The sequence below is a fragment of the Nerophis ophidion genome, linkage group LG27 (genome assembly GCF_033978795.1).
Source record: "Nerophis ophidion isolate RoL-2023_Sa linkage group LG27, RoL_Noph_v1.0, whole genome shotgun sequence".
In the NCBI taxonomy this organism is placed as follows: Eukaryota; Metazoa; Chordata; class Actinopteri; order Syngnathiformes; family Syngnathidae; genus Nerophis; species Nerophis ophidion.
Genome location: NC_084637.1, coordinates 14,548,081 through 14,569,333, shown reverse-complemented (window position 1 = coordinate 14,569,333; position 21,253 = coordinate 14,548,081). Strand labels below are relative to the sequence as shown.

Genomic DNA, 21,253 nt, shown 5'->3' with positions numbered 1-21,253 from the left:
GAGAGTGGGATTTATCCTATTTAATGAACTTAGGAATCTCAGTCCTTCTGAAACCATCCATCCGTTTACTTGTCCTCATCAGGGTTACAGGTGAGCTGGAACTTGTCCCAGCTGACTTTGGATTGGTCTCCAGTGTAGACAAACAAGCATTCCCACTTACAAATGGATGATTTGGAGCAGGGGTTTCAAACTCAAATACAGAGTGGGCCAACATTTAAAACTGAGCCAAGGTTGAACAAATTGACCTTTTCATAGGGACCCAAAAAGTATTGCATTGAATATTGAACAAGCAAGGCTTATATGACTTTATAGTGACATGCAAAATCGAGTTTTAAATAATAATAATAATAATAAAACATATTAATGGCATATCAAATAAAATTTGAAATAACAATTGAATGCCTCTTTTCTGTTTGCAGCCTTATGAGGTAAATATCAAAATAAACTTTTTCCGCAGGCTAATAATACATTTTTGTCAGGCTTGTCCCTGACAGGTTTTTTTTTGTTTTGTTTTTTCCTCTGTGTATGTCTTTGTTTCCTGTCAGCGCTTTTATTTTGGTAATTTCCTGCTTTTCTCCCTGAGTGCTGTTTCCCCTCAGTTGCAGCTGATTGGCACCTGGCCACACCTGGTGTCAATCAGCCTGCTCTTATTTGAACATGCTTTGTCCTCCGGTCTGGGCTGGATTATTCTGTCAGGTAGAGTTTGTGACGAACCCCAAGATGCAGAGAAGGTGGCAAGCATTGTGCAGGTAAACATGATATAATTTAACACTAAAACAAGAAAAAAAAAAAGGGTACAAACAAAAGGCGCGCACAAGGCGGAAAACAAACTTGGCTATGAACAAAAACTAGCACAAAGGCTAACTGTGGACTAGAAACAAAAACACTTACTGTGACACGAAGGCACTATGACATGAGCAGAGTGAATAGAAGTAGACACAGCTACAACGGTAAGTATTAATGACATTGACAGGAAGTGGTGACAATAATCCAGCCCAGACTGGAGGGCAAAGCAGGTTCAAATAAGAGCGGACTGATTGATACCAGGTGTGGCCATGTGCCAATCAGCCGCATCTGGGGGGAAACAGCGCTCAGGGAGAAAAGCAGGAAATGACCAAAATAAAAGCGCTGACAGGAAACAAAGCCATACACAGAGGAAAAAACAAAACGAAACCAAACTGTCAAGGACGAGCCTGACAATTTTCAAATAAAAATAATAATGAATGAATTAAACATTCAAGCCTTGAAGTTGCAAAAGAAAGTGCATGAATAAAAATAAAAAGCTTGCTACACTGAATTGCTTTAACACTGAATATGGAACAAGCAACGCTTATACAACTTATAATAATAGTGCAAAATCTACTTTAAAAAAACAAACGAAAAAACATCAATGGCATATTAAATACAATTTAAATTAAAAAAATGAATGCCTCCTTTCTATTTGCAGCCTTCTGAGGTAAATATCAACATTAACTTTTTCCATAGGCTAATAAATTTGAAAATAATAATAATGATCAATTTTACTTATAAGGTGCCTTTCTGGGCACTCAAGGACACCATACAAAATCAAAACAATAAAATCAAATTGGATCAAAACGACAACAACAACTACAAAGATAGATAAGATAAGATGATTTGTGCTGCAAGGGGTTCTGGGTATTTGTTATGTTGTGTTACGGTGCGGATGTTCTCCCGAAACATGTTTGTCATACTTGTTTGGTGTGGGTTCACAGTGTGGCGCATATTTGTAACAGTGTTAAAGTTGTTTATACAGCCACCCTCAGTGTGACTTGTATAGCTGTTGACCAAGTATGCCTTCCATTCACTTATGTGTGTGTAATAGCCACACATATTATGTGACTGGGCCGGCACGCTGTTTCTATATAGGAAAAGCAGGGTTGTAGAGGACGCGAATATTGTTGTCCGGGTGGAAATCGGGAGAAATTCGGGAAAATGGTTGCCTGCTGGAGATTTTTGGGAGGGGCACTGAAATTTGTGAGTCTCCTGGGGTAATCTGGAGGGTTGGCAAGTATGAGTATTAGCGGTGAATGCAATGTATAATACCGGCGGGCCTGCTCTAATGTTAATTTGATATTGCCTCAAGGGCCAAATTAAATTACACAGCAGAGTTTGACACCCATGATTTAGAGTCTCCAATTAACTGGTTATGCATTTTTTTGGAATGTGGGAGGAAACTAGACCAAAGGATGTCCAGGCAACCTAAAAAAATGTGTGAATTTTTGTTGGAACTAGGGTGCCCGCGGGAACCAGGTAGCCCGTAAGGACCAGATGAGTCGCCCGCTGGCCGGTTCTAAAAATAGCTCAAATAGCAGCACTTACCAGTGAGCTGCCTCTATTTTTTTAATTGTATTTATTTACTAGCAAGCTTGTCTCGCTTTGCTCGACATTTTAAATTCTAAGAGAGACAAAACTCAAATAAAATTTGAAAATCCAAGAAAATATTTTAAAGACTTGGTCTTCACTTGTTTAAATGAATTCATTTATTTTTTTTACTTTGCTTCTTATAACTTTCAGAAAGACAATTAAAAAAAAAAAATACAACCTTAAAAATTATTTTATGATTTTTAAACACATATACCTTTTTACCTTTTAAATTCCTTCCTCTTCTTTCCTGACAATTTAAATCAATGTTGAAGTATTTTTTATTTTTATTGTAAAGAATAATACATATTTTTTTATTTTAATTCTTCATTTTAGCTTCTGTTTTTTCCACAAAGAATATTTGTGAAATATTTCTTCAAACTTATTATGATAAAAATTCAAAAAAAATATTCTGGCAAATCTAGAAAATCTTTAAAATCAAATTTAAATCTTATTTCAAAGTCTTTTAAATTTCTTTAAAATGTTGTTCTGGAAAATCTAGAAGAAATATTGTTTTGTCTTTGTTAGAAATATAGCTTGGTCCAATTTGTTATATATTCTAACAAAATGCAGATTGTTTTTTAACCTATTTAAAACATGTCATCAAAATTCTAAAATTAATCTTAATCATGAAAAATTACTAATGATGTTCCATAAATTATTTTTTTAATTTTTTCCCAAAAAATTCGAATTAGCTAGTTTTTCTCTTCTTTGAATTTTGAATTTTAAAGAGTCGAAATTGAAGATAAACTATGTTTCAAAATCAAATTTTCTTTTTTTTCCTGTTTTCTCCTCTTTTAACCGTTCAATTAAGTGTTTTTTTTCATAATTTATTCTCTACAAAAAACCTTCCGTAAAAGGAAAAAAAATGTACGACGGAATGACAGACAGAAATACCCTTTTATTTATATATATATATATATATATATATATATATATAACCAAGAAGTAGCTCTTGGTTTCACAAAGGTTGGGGACCCCTGATGTAGACGATACACGATAATAAATGATGTCAATTTGGCTGCCGATACAGTTTTTAATATTATCATGAAATCGTGATAATAAATGATGATAGATTCTAACTTTGTCCCACAAATTTGACAGTGACAACCGAACAAAAGCGTCCTCAACGCAATTTAGCGTCCTCGCTAGCAAGTTAGCAACTTACAAGTATCCTAATCACTTAAAAATAATTAGCAAAAAATGTTATACTACATGCTATAAGAGGAAACAATAAGCCGTTATAACCACTGAGCCAGAATACTTGAATGTAAACAGTTGTGGCCAGATAGAAATACCAATATGTACAGTAATAATAGATAGATAGATAGATACATAGATAGTACTTTATTGATTTCTTCGGGAGAGTTTATTCAGGAAAATTTAATTAATTAATACCGAGTAGAGTATCAGTATATGGTCAATAATACAGAGATTATACCAATATATGTTGTGAAATGTGCAATTTACACAGAAATATTTTCTACATGTAAGCGTCTGTCACAAGGCAGGAAAACGGCGGATTAAACAAAACAGAAGTCATCGTCATGAATTGATTAACGTGGACCTACTGAAACCCACTACTACCGACCACGCTGTCTGATAGTTTATATATCAATGATGAAATATTAAGATTGCAACACACGCCAATACAGCCGGGTTAGTTTACTAAATTATAATTTTAAATTTCCCGCCAAACTATCCTGCTGAAACGTCGCGGTTAGCGTGACGTCACGCATTGTAGAGGACATTTTGTTCCAGCACGGATCCCAGCTATAAATCGTCTGCTTTCATCGCATAATTCCACAGTAATCTGGACATGTGTTGCTGAATCTTTTGCAATTTGTTCAATTAATAATGGAGGCGTCAAAGAAGAAAGCTGTAGGTGGGAAGCGGTGTATTGCGGCCGCCTGTAGCAACACAAACACAGCCGGTGTTTCATTGTTTACAATCCGGAAAGATGACGGTGAAGCTTTACTATGGAACAGAGCGGTCAAGCGAACACGGTTGGATTGGACCACACACGCAAAGTACAGTTTATTATGCAGCGATCATTTCGAAAGATCGTGTTTCGAAGAGGGTCCTTTGCGAAGGGCAGAGATGGGCATCGCCACTACCCGACGACTGGTGCTGAGGAAAGATGCGGGGCCAACCTACAAGTTGTGCAGTTACGACCATATAATCTCACTAAAACACCAGTAACACAATAAGCAGATAAGGTATTTTCCAGAATTATCCCAGTAAATTTGTCTAATAACATCTGAATCGATCCCAATGTATAGTCTTTTTTTTTTTTCTAGTCCTGCACTCTCACTTTCCTCATCCACGAATCTTTCATCCTCGCTCAAATTAATGGGGAAATCGTCGCTTTCCCGGTCCGAATCGCTCTCGCTGCTGGTGGCCATGATTGCAAACAATGTTCAGATGTGAGGAGCTCCACAACCCGTGACGTCACGCGCACATCGTCTGCTACTTCCGGTACAGGCAAGGCTTTTTTGTCAGCACCAAAAGTTGCGAACTTTATCACCGATGTTCTCTACTAAATTCTTTCAGCAAAAATATGGCAATAATGGGAAATGATCATGTATGACACACAAAATGGACCTTCTATCCCTGTTTAAAAAAGAAAATCTCATTTCAGTAGGCCTTTAAACAAGTTGAAAAACTTTTTCGGGTGTTACCATTTAGTGGTTGATTGTACGGATTATGTACTGTACCGTGCAATCTACTAATAAAAGTTTCAATCACTAATGCGTAACCTCACTCTCCAATCGACTAACAGACTCAATAACTCCACGGTTATTACAAAACTGAAACAATACAAAAGGAATGACGTTGTAAGTTGACAAAACTAACATGGTAGCATATTAGCGAATGCTAACAACTCTAATTTCATTACGTTACGATAGCATGTACAAGTATGCATGAAAACTCTCCTACAGACATCACACATGGAACACTTTAGTAAGTTTAGGATTGTTTTAGTTGTCTTGTAAAACTTACAAACATTGCTTGGAGTGATGAATGAAGAATCTGTATGAGTAGAACGCTATGGATGGCTGGAAGACGGAATGGCACTTCTACTTCAGGTTGAAAGCTTAATCTAAACAGAAGGGCACTGCAACACCTGCAGTGAGCGAACTCATCCAATAGATGGCACCAGAGCACAAACAATAACACGCCTTTTCAGTGTCTTTGCCTGTTTTTTTTTTGTTTTTTTTAAACGATTTGCATCATCAGCAAAAGAAGATCCATAAGTTAGCCGGACGGCTTTATAAGCCACAGGAGTCAAAGCGTAGGAAAAAAGTAGTGTTTTATAGACCGGCATTTACGTTAAATAATTTTTTTGTTTTTGTTATTGTTGAAAAACCTCTGGAATTAAGTAAATAGGTTGTAATATTTCCGTTTCCTATTCTCAATCAATTCATAATTTTCAGAAATCAATTAAATAAAAAATAATAATAAAATAACTAAAAATAGTTAGTCGCTGCGTCATACGTCAGTAGCCAAGAGGGGCTTTTGAAACTTGAATTTATTTATGAAATTTTTTTTTTGCGTATAAAATAAAACATGAAATCATGAAGTATTTTCTGACCTACAAATGTCATTTTAATGTTGGATGGTCGTGTTAAACAATGTTAAAGCGTCTAATTATGAGTTTCATGCATTCAAGCGCGCAGTTTTCGATGCCTCTAAACCAGGCCTGGGCACTTATTTTGACACAGGGGGCCAAATTTAGAGAAAAAAAATGTGTCTCGGGGTCGGTATTATTTCTAGGAACACTAATACAAAACCTCTCAATAATGTCTGATTGAGTGCTAAAAACGTTATGACGGACCGCCATAAAAATGGAATGGAATTTTACATTTTTGGACCGAATGAGACACCTAATATGTACATGAAAATAAAGAACGTGGGATTTACAATATTAACTATGAATGATAAACATTGAATATTGACATGTTAACGTCACACCCTCCCTCCATCCACATATTTTACAATCAATAAAAATGTAACAAACACAGCAAAATATGAAAGCCAAGGGTAAAAACAAAAACAAAAAACGTACTATCTGATATATCTGATACTGTTGTGTTTTATCATTTTCCCTGCTTTCTCCTTTTTTTGTGATGTCTGTTTCCTCCAGCTAGTTAGTCCTCAGCGAGGGGCGGACACTAAGGCACACCTGCAACCAATTTCACCCAGGGAGTATTTAAGCTTGTTACTAACAGCTTGGTCTTGCTGGTTATTTTCTCCTGCACCTCCCACGTGCATGCGCCTGCTTCACTTCATCAATCCCGGTATGTTGTCTGTCCTTATTCCTGAAATTCCTTACCTCTTTGTGTTTGCTTCCTAGCCTCCCTGAGGTAAAGAGGATTTGGTGTTTGACCTTTTGTTGTGCTCAGTGCGCCCTGGCGTTTTCCCCTGCCGACCACTGAGGGACCTGTTTTGTTTTTTTATTCATGGTGTGCACTTCTGCCCCCTCGCCTTTAGTTACACTTTTTGGACTTAATACATTTTCCCTTTTTGTAATTAAACCTTGTCTCCCATCTCTGCAACCTGGGGTCACCTACTTGAATAATTCCTAACAATACATCACTAAGCTTTAGAACAGGGGTAGGGAACCTATGGCTCTAGAGCCAGACGTGGCTCTTTTGATGACTGCATCCGGCTCTTTGATAAATCTGAGCTGACGTTGCTTAACACGATAAGTAATGAATAATTCCACTTGTAATCACAGTGTTAAAAATAATGTTCAAAATATAAAACATTCTCATGCATTTTTAATCCATCCATTCGTTTTCTACCGCACCTGTTCAAGAAGTTGCGTTGATGGTAAGAAGTTATTTATTTATTATTGGTTAGTGTCGGGCTTGCCCTCCTGGGGGTTCTTCAGACCCCCAAGCACCGACATGAGAGCCTGTTTCAGGGTTACAATATTGTTTTATTTTTCACTAAGTCTCTCAGTTGCTTTCCAGCAATAGTATTTCCAGCCCCAACCCAGTCTCTCCTCCTGGCTGCTGCTTATAACAGAGCGACAGGTGATTAGATAACAAGGCCCAGGTGGGCCTTCTACGCACCTGTCGCTGCAGGCCCGCAGGCCACACCCCTCCACAGTTAGCTTCAGAATAACAATGTCATTAGTAAGAATAAGACACCTATTATACCCTAGAAATGTTGGTCTTACTTAAAAATGCATGTGTTTAGTTGTGTTCAGTGTAAAAAAATATATATTATATGGCTCTTACGGAAATACATTTTAAAATATTTGGCTTTTTGGCTATGTGAGGCAAAAAGGTTCCCGACCCCTGCTTTAGAACTTCCGCGTCTGTCCCTGACACCCACACTTCAAGCTTTGGAAACGCTCTCCACCCACACTGCTTGGTACCTCGTCTGAGCTGCTGTCACTTACATTTCCATAGTAACTAACTAGATGACCATAGTAACTAATTAAATGACCATAGTAACTAATTAGATGACAATAGTAACTGGTATATCATGCAAAAACACAAATTCTAACCATTGAAATACTTTGTATAGTTGAAGACTTACTGTCATTAGAAAACATCACTGCACATCATAATGGCAGTTACACTTTCCAGCTCAAAGAACTAAAAAAAAATATTTGGGAATGTCCGGCGGGGCAAGATTGAAAAGCTTAATTTGCCCAGGTCTGCTCTAAACACTTGGTTTGCAGTGTGGCTATGGTGTGACATCACAGTGAGGTGGACACACTAATTTGGACATCAAGCCAAGCACTCAGCCAGATGGGGAGGAGCTGTTCCCCTTCTGTTCAGGCTGTGAGGAAACTAAACATGTGGGATGAAGTATTGTTTTCGTCTGGTGGTATTATTTTCATATTGAGGCATGTGCATAACAACACTAATGTGTGACATGCTAAAAGCAGCATTTATGTCACCGGGTGAATCTATGTAATGTCTCATATTCCACTGCATAGGGAATAAATATTGTGGCGATGACTTCACGACATATATTTAAACAGTACAGTATTAAAAGATACAAGAAGGGGGTGGGGGGGAGACAAGGTCGAATTACAAAAAATGAAAACATTTTATTAGACAAAAGGGATCCCATTTGGTCAGCAGGAGAAAAAGTCAGGGCACACTGAGCAGGGCAAGAGTCCAACAAAAGAATCCCCTTTACATGGGTGAGTGTTATGTTTTAACTAAAGGAGGCGACGGCAAACGGACACCAGGTGGCAGTAGTGTACAGAGATTTCATATATAGTAAATATATCTATATGTATTACTAATAATATTAATAATAAACAATACTAATAAGCTGTAGAATGGTGTGTGTCAAAAATCCAAGAGTATGTATGGTGTAAGACTATGTGAAGTATTTAATTGGGGTGTGTGTTACCAACGTGTTGACGAGGGCGAAGGAACGCGGAAGTCCATGGGCTGGCAGGATCAGGGGGCGAGAGAAAGGCGTCAGAGTCCAGGGGTGAGCGAGGAGTCGAGGGACGAAGGAGGCAATCAGAGGGAGAAGGAGATCCGGGGAAGAGTGAGACGCACAGCTCACTTTGCAGGCGACGGAGGGTTCTGCGGGGACACAGGAGAAGACACTGAGAACACGGAGAGACAGAACACTGGGAGAGCAGGATTGCATAAAGCAGGTTGATCGCTTACTGTACGTAAATTGAGAACTAAGATCCCGCACCGATCCTTGGTCCACTGGTCCCTTTATACAGCTTCACGTCATCAGTCACAGGTGTGTCAGGCGTGGACAGCGGCCGGCTGCGGCGGAGAGTGGGTGTGGTCCGCTTGATGAGCGCGGGGGCGTGTCTAGAGTGCGCTGTCAGTTGTCCTCTGGTTGTATCCGCAGCGGAGGGAGACGCAGAATGCGCATGTGCCACAACAGTGAGGCTAGGAATCAAACACAGAAGAGGTTAGGGAATTCAGGACTAAATAGCGACATCGTACCAGGTCTGGTGAGGTGAAGCAGGCGCATGCACGTGTGAGGTTCAGGATATAACGAGCCTAAATACTGGCGGGGTAGTTGCCAGCAGGTGTGCCTCAAGGTCCGCCCCTCGCCGAGGACGAATCACTGAATACACAGGTGCAGACAAGGGAGAAAGCAGGATCAAGATAAAACACAACTATATTGCCAAAAGTATTTGGCCACCCATCCAAATGATCAGAATCAGGTGTCCTAATCAATAAAATCAAACACTTAGGCATAGAGACTGTTTCTACAAACATTTGTGAACTGTCATTGGATGCCACCTGTGGAACAAATCCAGTCGTGAAATTTCCTCGCTCCAAAATATTCCAAAGTCTGCTTTATTATAAGAAAATGGAAACGTTTGGGAACAACAGCAACTCAGCCACAAAGTGTTAGACCACGTAAACTAACAGAGAGGGGTCAGCGGATGCTGAAGCGCATAGTGCAAAGACTTTCTGCACAGTCAGTTGCTACAGCGCTCCAAACTTCATGTGACCTTCCAATTAGCCCACGTACAGTACGCAGAGAGCTTAGTGGAATGGTTTTCCATGGCCGAGCAACTGTATCCAAGCCATACATCACCAAGTCCAATGCAAAGACAATGGCATGTCGCCACTGGACTCTAGAGCAGTGGAGACGCCTTCTTTGGAGTGATGAATCATGCCTTCACATCTGGCAATCTGATGGACGAGTCTGGGTTTGGAGGTTGCCAGGAGAACGGTACATTTCGGACTGCATTGTGCCGAGTGTGAAATTTAGTGAAGGAGGTATAATGGTGTTTTTCAGGAGTTGGGCTTGGCCCCCAATGAAAATAAGTTTTAATGCTCAAGGATACCAAAACATTTTGGACAATTCCATTCTCCCAACCTTGAGGGAACAGTATGGAGCGGGCCCCTTCCTCTTCCAACATGACTGTGCATCAGTGCACAAAGCAAAGTCCATGAATACATGGATGACCGAGTCTGGTGTGGATGAACTTGACTGGCCTGCACAGAGTCCTGACCTGGACCTGATAGAACACCTTCGGGATGAATTAGAACGGAGACTGAGAGCCAGGCCTTCTTGACCAACATCAGTGTGTGACCTCACCAATGTGCTTTTGGAAGAATGATGGAAAATTCCTATAAAAAAGACTCCGCAACCTTGTGGACAGCCTTGCCAGAAGTGATGAAGCTGTAATAGCTGCAAAAGGTGGACCGACAACATATTGAACCCTATGGGTTAGGAATAGGATGGCACTTCAAGTTTTTATGTGAGTCAAGGCAGGTGGCCAAATACTTTTGGCAATATTTTGTATATTAAGATACTTTTGGAGAGGCTTTGGCGTGGTATCATTTGCAATCTTGGATTGCCTGCAAAATGGAACATCTTGCTGTCACGCGCATGAAATCATGTTTTGTTCTGGTCATGTTTTGTTTTTTGGACATTCAGTTCTTGCTTTTGCACTTCCTTGTTTTCTTTGTTTCCATAGCAACTCATTAATTTTCACCTGGCCCTCATGTCACATCCCTGTCCTCAGCCCTCACACCTGTTTGTAATCATCATAGTTATTATTTAAACCACAGTTACCTGATAGTCAGTCTGGCAACTTCACATCCCGTATTCCCCAACTCCTTTTATGCCCAAGACTATGCTGTTCATTTTGTCCACGCCACGTAAGTTTTGTTACTCATGCCACAGTGCAAGAGTTTTTGTTTCATGTTTATAGTTTGTAGCCTTTATGCTAGTCAATTACTGTAACGTATTATTTTCGGGTCTCCCCATGTCTAGCATTAAAAGATTACAGCTGGTACAAAATGCGGCTGCTAGACTTTTGACAAGAACAAGAAAGTTTGATCACATTACGCCTGTACTGGCTCACCTGCACTGGCTTCCTGTGCACTTAAGATGTGACTTTAAGGTTTTACTAATTACGTATAAAATACTTCACGGTCTAGCTCCATCCTATCTTGCCGATTGTATTGTACCATATGTCCCGGCAAGAAATCTGCGTTCAAAAGACTCCGGCTTATTAGTGATTCCTAGAGCCCAAAAAATGTCTGCGGGCTATAGAGCGTTTTCCGTTCGGGCTCCAGTACTCTGGAATGCCCTCCCGGTAACAGTTTGAGATGCTACCTCAGTAGAAGCATTTAAGTCTCACCTTAAAACTCATCTGTATACTCTAGCCTTTAAATAGACCTCCTTTTTAGACCAGTTGATCTGCCGCTTCTTTTTTTTTCTCCTATGTCCCCCCCTCCCATGTGGAGGGGGTCCGGTCTGATGACCATGGATGAAGTACTGGCTGTCCAGAGTCGAGACCCAGGATGGACCGCTCGCCTGTATCAGTTGGGGACATCTCTACGCTGCTGATCCGCCTCCGCTTGAGATGGTCTCCTGTGGACGGGACTCTCGCTGCTGTCTTGGATCCGCTTGAACTGAACTCTCGCGGCTGTGTTGGAGCCACTATGGATTGAACTTTCACAGTATCATGTTAGACCCGATCGACATCCATTACTTTCGGTCCCCTAGAGGGGGGGGTTGCCCACATCAGAGGTCCTCTCCAAGGTTTCTCATAGTCAGCATTGTCACTGGCGTCCCACTGGATGTGAATTCTCCCTGCCCACTGGGTGTGAGTTTTCCTTGCCCTTTTGTGGGTTCTTCCGAGGATGTTGTAGTCGTAATGATTTGTGCAGTCCTTTGAGACATTTGTGATTTGGGGCTATATAAATAAACATTGATTGATTGATTGATTGATTTGTTTTTCATTAGTCAAGTTTGTTCTCCGCCATTGTGCGCGCCATTTGTTTGCCTTTTTGTAGTTTTTTTGTGTAGTAATAAATCAAAATGTACTCACATTCACGTCTCGCTCGTGCCAATTTCCCTTTGCATCGGAAAAAACAAACTATCCCATTGTCCAAGTCATAGTCCAAGTGTTACACTTGCAGACAGACTCAAAAAACAGGTTTTAAAAATGACTGTGACGCATAGTTTTCTCAACATTTCCACCATATCATGACCAATATACATTATCTACACCCGTGCCGGAGGACCTTCCTGTATATAAGCCATGTTATGTTTCGCACATATGTTTGGCTCCTTGGATCGTAAAAGTTGCCAACGATATACGACTTCACATCAATCAACCGCTCTCAAAGCCGTGCTGTGACAATACTAACCACAAGCCTGTCCTACCCTTCCACCTGTCCGTCCGACATAATAAACAAAGTCATATAAGCAACGGAAATAAATCAGGCACAATAAACTTCCAGTAAAAAGAGAGTGGCACAAATCCGGTATGCACACCACACCAGAAGAGATCCTAGTATAAATTCCTAACGGCTTTTAAAACAGTGAGCAATACAACACGACCACAACAGACTACTGTGCTTAACAATAATCCCAATAAGCCCATTCCGGCCGTGCATGTCCTAAAAGGAAAACGCTCCTAAAATAAAAGCACAATTGTGTAGCAGTTGATGGGATGTATGCCCGGTGTGTCGCCGGTATATTAATACCAATCAAACAGGTGACACTGCCCAGAGATATCGAGATAGACTTTTACAGTTGCCCCTTGTTGTTTCAATGTTATAAACCAAATCAGCTTGAAATAAGAATGTTAGACTTAGACTTCCTTTTTATTGTCATTCAAATTTGAACTTTACAGCACAGATAAGAACGAAATTCCGTTACATAAGCTCATGGTAGTGCAGGATTTTAAAAAAAGCAATAAGGTGCATATATCATTAAATAAATATATATAAATAATATATAAATATATATATATATATACAATGAATAAATATATATAGATAAATAAATAGATTACTGTACAGTAGAGATGCGCAGATAGGCAATTATATCATCCGCATCCGCATCACCAAAGTCGTCATCCACCCGCCGTCCACCCGAACCAACATTTTATCAGAACCGCAACCGCCCGCCACCCGCCCGTTGAAATACATCAGAGGTCGGCCACCTTTACCACTCAAAGAGCTATTTAAACCCGTTTCACAGAGTAAAGAAGACAAGGGGAGCCGCTAACGTTCTCGCGATTATCCAGTGGCGTTCATCCTGATGACAAGAATAAGGGCGTGCTGTGAAGCCATTGCCTTTGACACCTTCAACAACATGTACAAACTGATTGTTATTCCAGCAACATGTTGTATGCAGCTTCCGCAATTATATGTACAAGATTTAAAGGCGTACTGGGTGATACAGAGTACACTGATGGATGTGATATAAACAATTTTAACACTCTTACTAATATGCGCCACGCTGTGAAGCCACACCAAACAAGAATGACAAACACATTTCGGCAGAACATCCTCCCCGTAACACAACATAAACGCAACACAACAAATACCCAGAATCTTTTACATCCGTGACACTTCCTGAATATATTTTACACCCCCGCGTCCACAACCCCGTCCACCTTACCGACGCATGGGTGGGTGGGGGGGGGGCGGAATTGCTGCTAGCGGGGTGAATAAAATAGTCAAGAAGTGTAATGGATGCAAAGGAATTATGGGTATTTTTTGTGTTGCGTTTTTAGGTTGTGTTACTGGGAGGATGTTCTCCCGAAATGTGTTTGTCATTCTTGTTTGGTGTGGCTTCACAGCGTGGCGTATATTACTAAGAGTGTTAAAATTGTTTATATCACAACCATTAGTGTACTCTGTGTCACCCAGTATGCCTTGCAGTCGTGTGCGTGTGTCTGCAGAGGCCACACACAACATGATGTTGGACTGACAAGCAGATCGTACATGTTGTAGAAGGCGACAAAGCCAATGGCTTCATAGCACGCTCTAATACTTATTAACTGGGTGACTGCCGGCAGTCATTCTAGAGAATGTTTGCGTCTCCTATTGTCTTCTTCGCTTTGTGACACGGGTCTTAAATGGCTCCTTAAATTATAAAGGATACCGATCCCTGAACCATGTATATCAAATATTTCTGAATGGTTCAACCGCCACCCGCCCAAATCTATTTAAAATCTATTTTTTCGTCATGTCACCCGCCCAACCCGCGGTTTATCCACGGACTCCGCGGATGAGACCGCAAACCGCGCATCTCTACTGTACAGATAAATATAGTGCACTTTTTCACATGCATCCACGTTTATGGATGTATGTTAAATTGTCTTTTTATTCCAGCGAGTTAATCCATTTTAGGGGGAGTTGAGGGGATAATTTGATTATGATGCGTTCTAGAGTCTTACGGCCTGAGGGAAAAAGCTGTTACGGAACCTGGAGGTTCTGCTTCGAAGGCTGCGGAACCTCTTTTTAGAGTCCAGCAGTGAAAACAGTCCTTGGTGGGGTGGGAGGAGTGTTTGCCGATTTTCTGAGTCCTGGTCAGGCGGCGGCTTTTTGCGATCTCCTGGATTGGAGGAAAAGGAATCCTGATGATCCAATTCCAGTCAGGGTTTTATTTTGATTCCGATACCGATCATTCATTAGTTTAACATGATTAGCCTCGTCTGCCAGTGATATAGGTACTTAATATATAAGAACATGCAGTTTGTTTGCCTCAAAGAAGGTGACTATAATCCGTTTAGGCCAGGGGTCGGCAACCCAAAGCGTTGAAAGCACCATATTGGACCAAAATGACAAAAAACTAATCCGTCTGGAGCCGCAAAAAATGAAAAGCCTTGTATACAGTGGGGCGAAAACGTATTTAGTCAGCCACCGATTGTGCAAGTTCTCCCACTTAAAATGATGACAGAGGTCTGTAATTTTCATCATAGGTACACTTCAACTGTGAGAGACAGAATGTGGAAAAAAATCCAGGAATTCACATTGTAGGAATTTTAAATAATTTATTTGTAAATTATGGTGGAAAATAAGTATTTGGTCAACCTTTCAAAGCTCTCACTGATGGAAGGAGGTTTTGGCTCAAAATCCCACGATACATGGCCCCATTCATTCTTTCCTTAACACGGATCAATCGTCCTGTCCCCTTAGCAGAAAAACAGCCCCAAAGCATGATGTTTCCACCCCCATGCTTCACAGTAGGTCTGGTGTTCTTGACTCAGTATTCTTCTTCCTCCAAACACGACGAGTTGAGTTTATACCAAAAAGTTCTATTTTGGTTTCATCTGACCACATGACATTCTCCCAATCCTCTTCTGTATCATCCATGTATCCATGTTGGTATGAACTGAGTGGCGACTTGTCCAGGGTGTACCCCGCCTTCCGCCCGATTTTAGCTGAGATAGGCACCAGCGGCCCCAAAGGGAATAATCAGTAGAAAATGGATGGATGGATATATACATACTAATAATAAACAAATGTTTAACCTGCTATCCACCCGGCGCCGGATAGCAGGTTGAGAAGGCTTTCGAAGGCAGGACCTCTCATTAGCACCAGGTGCGTTGAGTGCCGGTGATTGATTGCAGCTGCTGGCTGCAGCAAGAGTGACGCGTGCGGGGATGAGCGGCCCCGGCTTACTCAGCAATGTAGGCATGCGCCCGGGCCGTGACAATATTAGCTATAATAGCCTACTATTAAAGTGACTACTGTATGTCTCGCAGGCTGAAGCAAATCTCCCTTGACAGAAATGTTGAAATTTTATATCCATTCCACGCATTTTTACGACATTAGTAAATCAGAGGCTATCAGAATGTGAGATAAGTCCTGGAAATGACTGGCCTTTAATGGCCAAAGGTATAAATGTGTGTGTCCAAGTTAAACGAAACGGCCGGCTGTCTTCTTTTGATAGATTTATTACAATCTTTGGCAAGCTGGGTAATGTTTGCTGTGGTTTGGAACAACATTGCACACAACACAATCTGAAATGCATTGATTGATTGATTGAAACTTTTATTAGTAGATTGCACAGCACAGTACATATTCCATACAATTGACCACTAAATTATATACAAAGAGAATCAAATTAAAGGAAATTACATGAGCTCAAATATAGCTACAAACGAGGCATAATGATACAATATGTGCATACAGCTGTCCTAAATAGCATGTTAGCATTGACTAGCTTGCAGTCATGCACTGACCAAATATGCCCGATTAGCACTCCACAGCAAGTCAATAACATCAACAAAGCTCACCTTTTTTGTGCATTCACGCACAGCATAAAACGTTTGGTGGACAAAATGAGACAAAGGAGTGGAAGACTTTCCATGTGAACAAACTGTTGCGTCACAGTCCACACTATGGTGTGTTCAAGAACCGCCGAAATTAATAGGACAAAATGGTGCTGTTCACTAAATACTGTCATCAGTGAAGCATACACACAAACATGTTAAACAGTGGGCTTTCTAACAATTGGGAAGGTTTTTGTCATGTTTGTCCTCAAACAAAAAACAAACTAAACCGAAAAAAAATATTCCCCCCCATTTTTTTTCTATTTTCAATCCTTTTTTAAAAATGCCACAGGGAGCCACTAGGGCAGGCCTGGGAAATTATTTGGACTGGAGGGGCCAAATTTAGAGAAAAAAATGTGTCTGGGGGCCGGTATATCTATTTTTCGGAAGACTAATACAAAACCTCACAACAATGTCTGATTGAATGCAAAAAACGTTATGACAGACCGCCTTAAAAAAACGTAATGGAATTTTAAATTTTTCTATGAACCATAAAACACTTAATATTGACAACATATGAACATCACACCCCCTTTCGATCGACATATTTTACAATCAAGTGAAACGCAACAAACGCGAGGGGTACAAACTAAACCCACCTAAAATCTGATATATCTGATATTTGCTGAATTTCCCCCAGGGATCAATAAAGTACTTTCTATTCTATTATAATCTATTCTATATATCACTGAGCTTTATAACTTTGCTGTGAAAATCTACTGCCGCGTCTGTGGAAACGCTTCCCGCCCACACTGCTTGGGGCCTCGTCTGAGCTGCTGTGATGTAGATTACCATAGCAACTAATTAGATTACCATAGTAACTAATTATATCATCCATAAGCGCAGATTCCAAGCATTGAAATACTTTCTACAGTCAAAGACTTCCAGTCATTAGAAAACATGACTGCACATCATAATGGCAGCTACTCTTTCCATCTTAAAGATCTAAAAGAATTATTTCGGAATGTCCGGAGGGCCAGATTGAAAAGCTCAACGGGCCGCATGTGGTCCCCGGTCCTTAATTTTCCCAGGTCTGTACTAGGGCGTTGTGTGTGTCCGTACACAGAATGGAGCCGAGGTCAGCAACCCGCGGCTCTCGAGCCGCATGCGGCACTAAAGAGCCTTCTGCTAGTTCAAATTCCGCACAATACAGTCCACAATAGTGCTTAATTGCTCGGGTCGGACTAGCCCGCGGCGCATGGCTTTTTCCTTTTTTTTTTTTTTTCCACCCTACACAAAACATCTTTTTTGCCAGTTTTTCATGCGTTGAAGGATTTTGGTAAAAGTAAACCATCAGAAAGTTGTTCGACTTGCCAGGAGGCACTCATGCCACTTGTGTGACCGAAGAAGTCTCTTCTTTTCACCGTAAAATCAAGTCTTTTGGAGGGGGGTTCACTCCGGATGCACCGGAAAAAAGCAGGGAGTCCGTTTACCCAACATTTGATTTTTTTTGTCCTTACAAGGGCTTCAAACCGTGTATTTTTTACTTCTCAGGTGATTTTTAGCTCATGAGTGCATGCGGCTCGAGAGCCCCGGGTTGCTGGCCCCCGGTTTAGGGGAGCGGCTCCATTATGTGTATAGAGACACACAAGTAGCTGTCAACAGGAGACTAAAAATAAATAGAGTCTAAGCCAGAGGGGATCTGCCTTTGTGACTGTGGAGAGACGGAGCCGACGAGCCGACAGCAGGCTAGGACAAACAGCGGTCCTGCCCTCCTGCCCAAGATGGCGGCCAGGAGGCGGAGCATGCCTGGAGTGACACCGCAGCCATCAGAGTCAGGTGCGTAAATGACACACCTGCTCTCAATCCCTGCATCTTCTGCTGCAGCATAAAAGGGGAGGAGGAGAAGCAATCGTTGCAGAAGTAGGAGAAGGAACAACGGACAACGAAGACGACAAGAGCGACCAGGAAAAAGATGAGCCCCCGCGGAAGACGCAGCCACCGGCCACCAAAAGGCGCGCCGAGACGAGCAGGAAGGGAGGTGGTGCTAGAAATTGGCGCGACCGACTGGAACCAAACCTCCGCCTTCCACTTGGAAGGCGGAGCTAAACAGGCGGCAGTGGCATCTGCAGACCACCAGGGCGAGCTGTCGGTCAAGAAGAGGAAGGACGAGTGCGACCTGCTAGTTGGTGAAGACTGCAGTACAGAGGAGGCCCCTTCTGACAATAAAAATACAGCAGAAAAGGTGGATGAGAAAGGAGAAGAAGCTCTTGAAGATAAAGAAAATGACGAAGATATAAAAGAAGCTGAAGATGAAGAAAAAGTCAAAGAAACTCAAGAAATTGAGGAAGAAGGAGAAATAATTGAAGAAATTCTGGAAGATAATGAAGATGAAGAAGACGATGAAGATGAAGAAGAAATTAAAGATGAAGATGAAGTCGAAGAAACTCAAGAAATTGAGAAAGAAGAAGAAATAATCGAAGAAATTCTGGAAGATGTTGAAGACGAACAAGATGATGAAGAAGAAACTGAAGATGAAGATGAAGAAACTCAAGAAATTGACAAAGAAGAAGAAATAATTGAAGAAATTTTGGAAGATTATGAAAACAAACAAGATGATGAAGATGAAGAAGAAATTGAAGATGAAGACAAAGTCGAAGAAACTCAAGAAATTGAGAAAGAAGAATAAATAATTGAAGAAATTCTGGAAGAAGATGAAGAAAATGATGAAGATGAAGAAGTTAAAGAAACTCAAGAAATTGAGAAAGAAGAAGGAATATTTGAAGAAATTCGGGAAGATGATGACGATGAAGAAAAAGTTGAAGATGAAGAAAATGATGAAGAAGAAGTTGAAAAAACTCAAGAAATTGAGAAAGGAGAAGAAATACTTAAAGAAATTCCAAAAAAGGACAAAAAAGAAGCCAAAGAGGACAAAGGAAAAGTTTAACAAGAAGAAGTGGAAGGAACTCAAGAAATTGAGAAAGAAGAAGAAATACTTGGAGAAATTCAAGAAAATGACAAAGAAGAAGTCAAAGAGGACAAGGAAGAAGTCAAAGAAGTTGAAATTCGAGAAGACAAAGAAAAAGACAAAGAAGACAAAGAAAGGTTGCCGACCCCTGCTCTGGGGCATTGTTATAAATATATCCAAAAACGTTTTACAACAATAAGCACTTGTGACAGGTCTCCAGCCGTCATCGTGTGGGTTGCAGTGACCATTGATGCAAGACGTTTATTCTTTCAATGAACAAGGTTTGGTTCCAGTCGGTCGCGCCTATTTCTAGCATGACCGCCCTCCCTGCTCGTCTCAGCGTGCCTTTCGGTGGCAGGTGGCTGCGTCTTCCGCGGAAGCTCATCTTTCTCCTGGTCGCTCTCGTCGTCTTTGTTGTCTTCGTTGTCCGTTGTTCCTTCTCCCACTTCTGCCACAATTGCTCCTCCTTCCCCCCTTTTATGCTGCAGCAGAAGATGCAGGGATTGAGAGCAGGTGTGACGTTTACGCACTTGACTGTGATGGCTGCAGTGTCGCTCCAGGCGTGCCCCGCCTCTCCGCTCCGCTGCATGCTCCGCCTCCTGGCCGCCATCTTGGGCAGGACCGCTGTTTGTCCTAGCCTGCTGTCGGCTCGTCGGCCACGTCTCTCCACAGTGAGCAACTCTGAAGGGCTTTAATCGGCAATGCCGATCACTTACTTTTTCATAAAAATACCGATCGGGGGTCAATCGATGGGCACATCCTTAGACACATCCACGATGTGCTTCACTCCCACTCTGATCCTGGTCATCAACTCAAGGAAGTATTCAAGTTGTAAAAAATTAAATAAATCGTGACTACATAATGCACCGCTACTCTATCAGAATCCTATAAAACAAGTCGTAATATTTAAAGTGTGCTGGCACCGAAGCGACCTGTACTCGTACCGAGGTTTCCAGTATCAACAAGGACTGGTTTATTGTAAAAAAAAAACATTCCTAATATTTTTACTTGTGCCTAAATGCAGACGCCATTTAGTTTGACTGCATTAATAAGTATGACTGTCGTGATTGGCAGTAGAGGTTCAAGTGGGTAGGGATTGGACTCTGAGGTACCTATAAAGATCTTCAGTTGGCGTCTAAGGTCGGCTGTTGGACCTGCGCAGTGGAAAATTACCCGTTCTATTTATAAAGAGCCATTTAGCAGAAAAGGGTCATGTGTGTCGCACTCATGGGAGCGCAAGAAGTCAGGAAATCTCATTTATTCGATCCGTCGAGATATACTCGCGTGCCTGCGCTCAAAACCATCCTTAAATTAAGAGTGTCTCAACTTAAGGGTGTTTTGAGATAAGAGTTGTCTCTTATTTCTTATGCTTATTTATATATATATATATATATATATATATATATATATATATCTATATATATATATATATATATATATATATATATATATATATAGCCCGATTGTAGCTGAGATAGACACCAGTGCCCCCCGCAACCCCAAAGGGAATAAGCGGTAGTAAATGGATGGATATATATATGTATATATACAGTATGTGTGTGTACATAAATGATAAATGGGTTGTACTTGTATAGCGCTTTTCTACCTTCAAGGTACTCAAAGCGCTTTGACACTACTTCCACATTTACCTATTCACACACACATTCACACACTGATGGAGGGAGCTGCCATGCAAGGCGCTAACCAGCACCCATCAGGAGCGTTGGTGAAGTGTCTTGCTCAGGACACAACGGACGTGACGAGGTTGGTACTAGGTGGGGATTGAACCAGGGACCCTCGGGTTGCGCACGGCCACTTTTCCACTGCGCCACGCTGTCCATATGTATGTATATATACATAGTATGTGTACACGTGTGTGTATATATATATATATATGTATATATATAAATATATAT

General features: G+C 41.1%; 2 protein-coding genes across 6 annotated transcripts in view; both read left to right on the top strand.

The window, feature by feature from the left end:
* The window catches only part of LOC133544282 (protein FAM184A-like), a 148,682-nt gene extending 142,017 nt beyond the window's left edge, over positions 1-6,665 (top strand). The window contains exon 25 of one of the 2 annotated variants that reach the window (XM_061889459.1): positions 6,530-6,665. The gene's annotated coding sequence lies outside the window, so the exon portion shown is untranslated. The remainder of the gene's footprint in view (positions 1-6,529) is intronic. The other variant, XM_061889461.1, reaches the window with a different exon arrangement.
* Positions 6,556-21,253, top strand: part of LOC133544283 (T-cell surface antigen CD2-like) — a 34,037-nt gene continuing 19,339 nt past the window's right edge. For 2 of the 4 annotated variants that reach the window (XM_061889466.1, XM_061889465.1), the window contains exon 1: positions 19,610-20,008. In XM_061889466.1, coding sequence (XP_061745450.1) covers positions 19,610-20,008 — 399 coding nt within the window. The other 2 variants (XM_061889468.1, XM_061889467.1) reach the window with 2 other exon arrangements.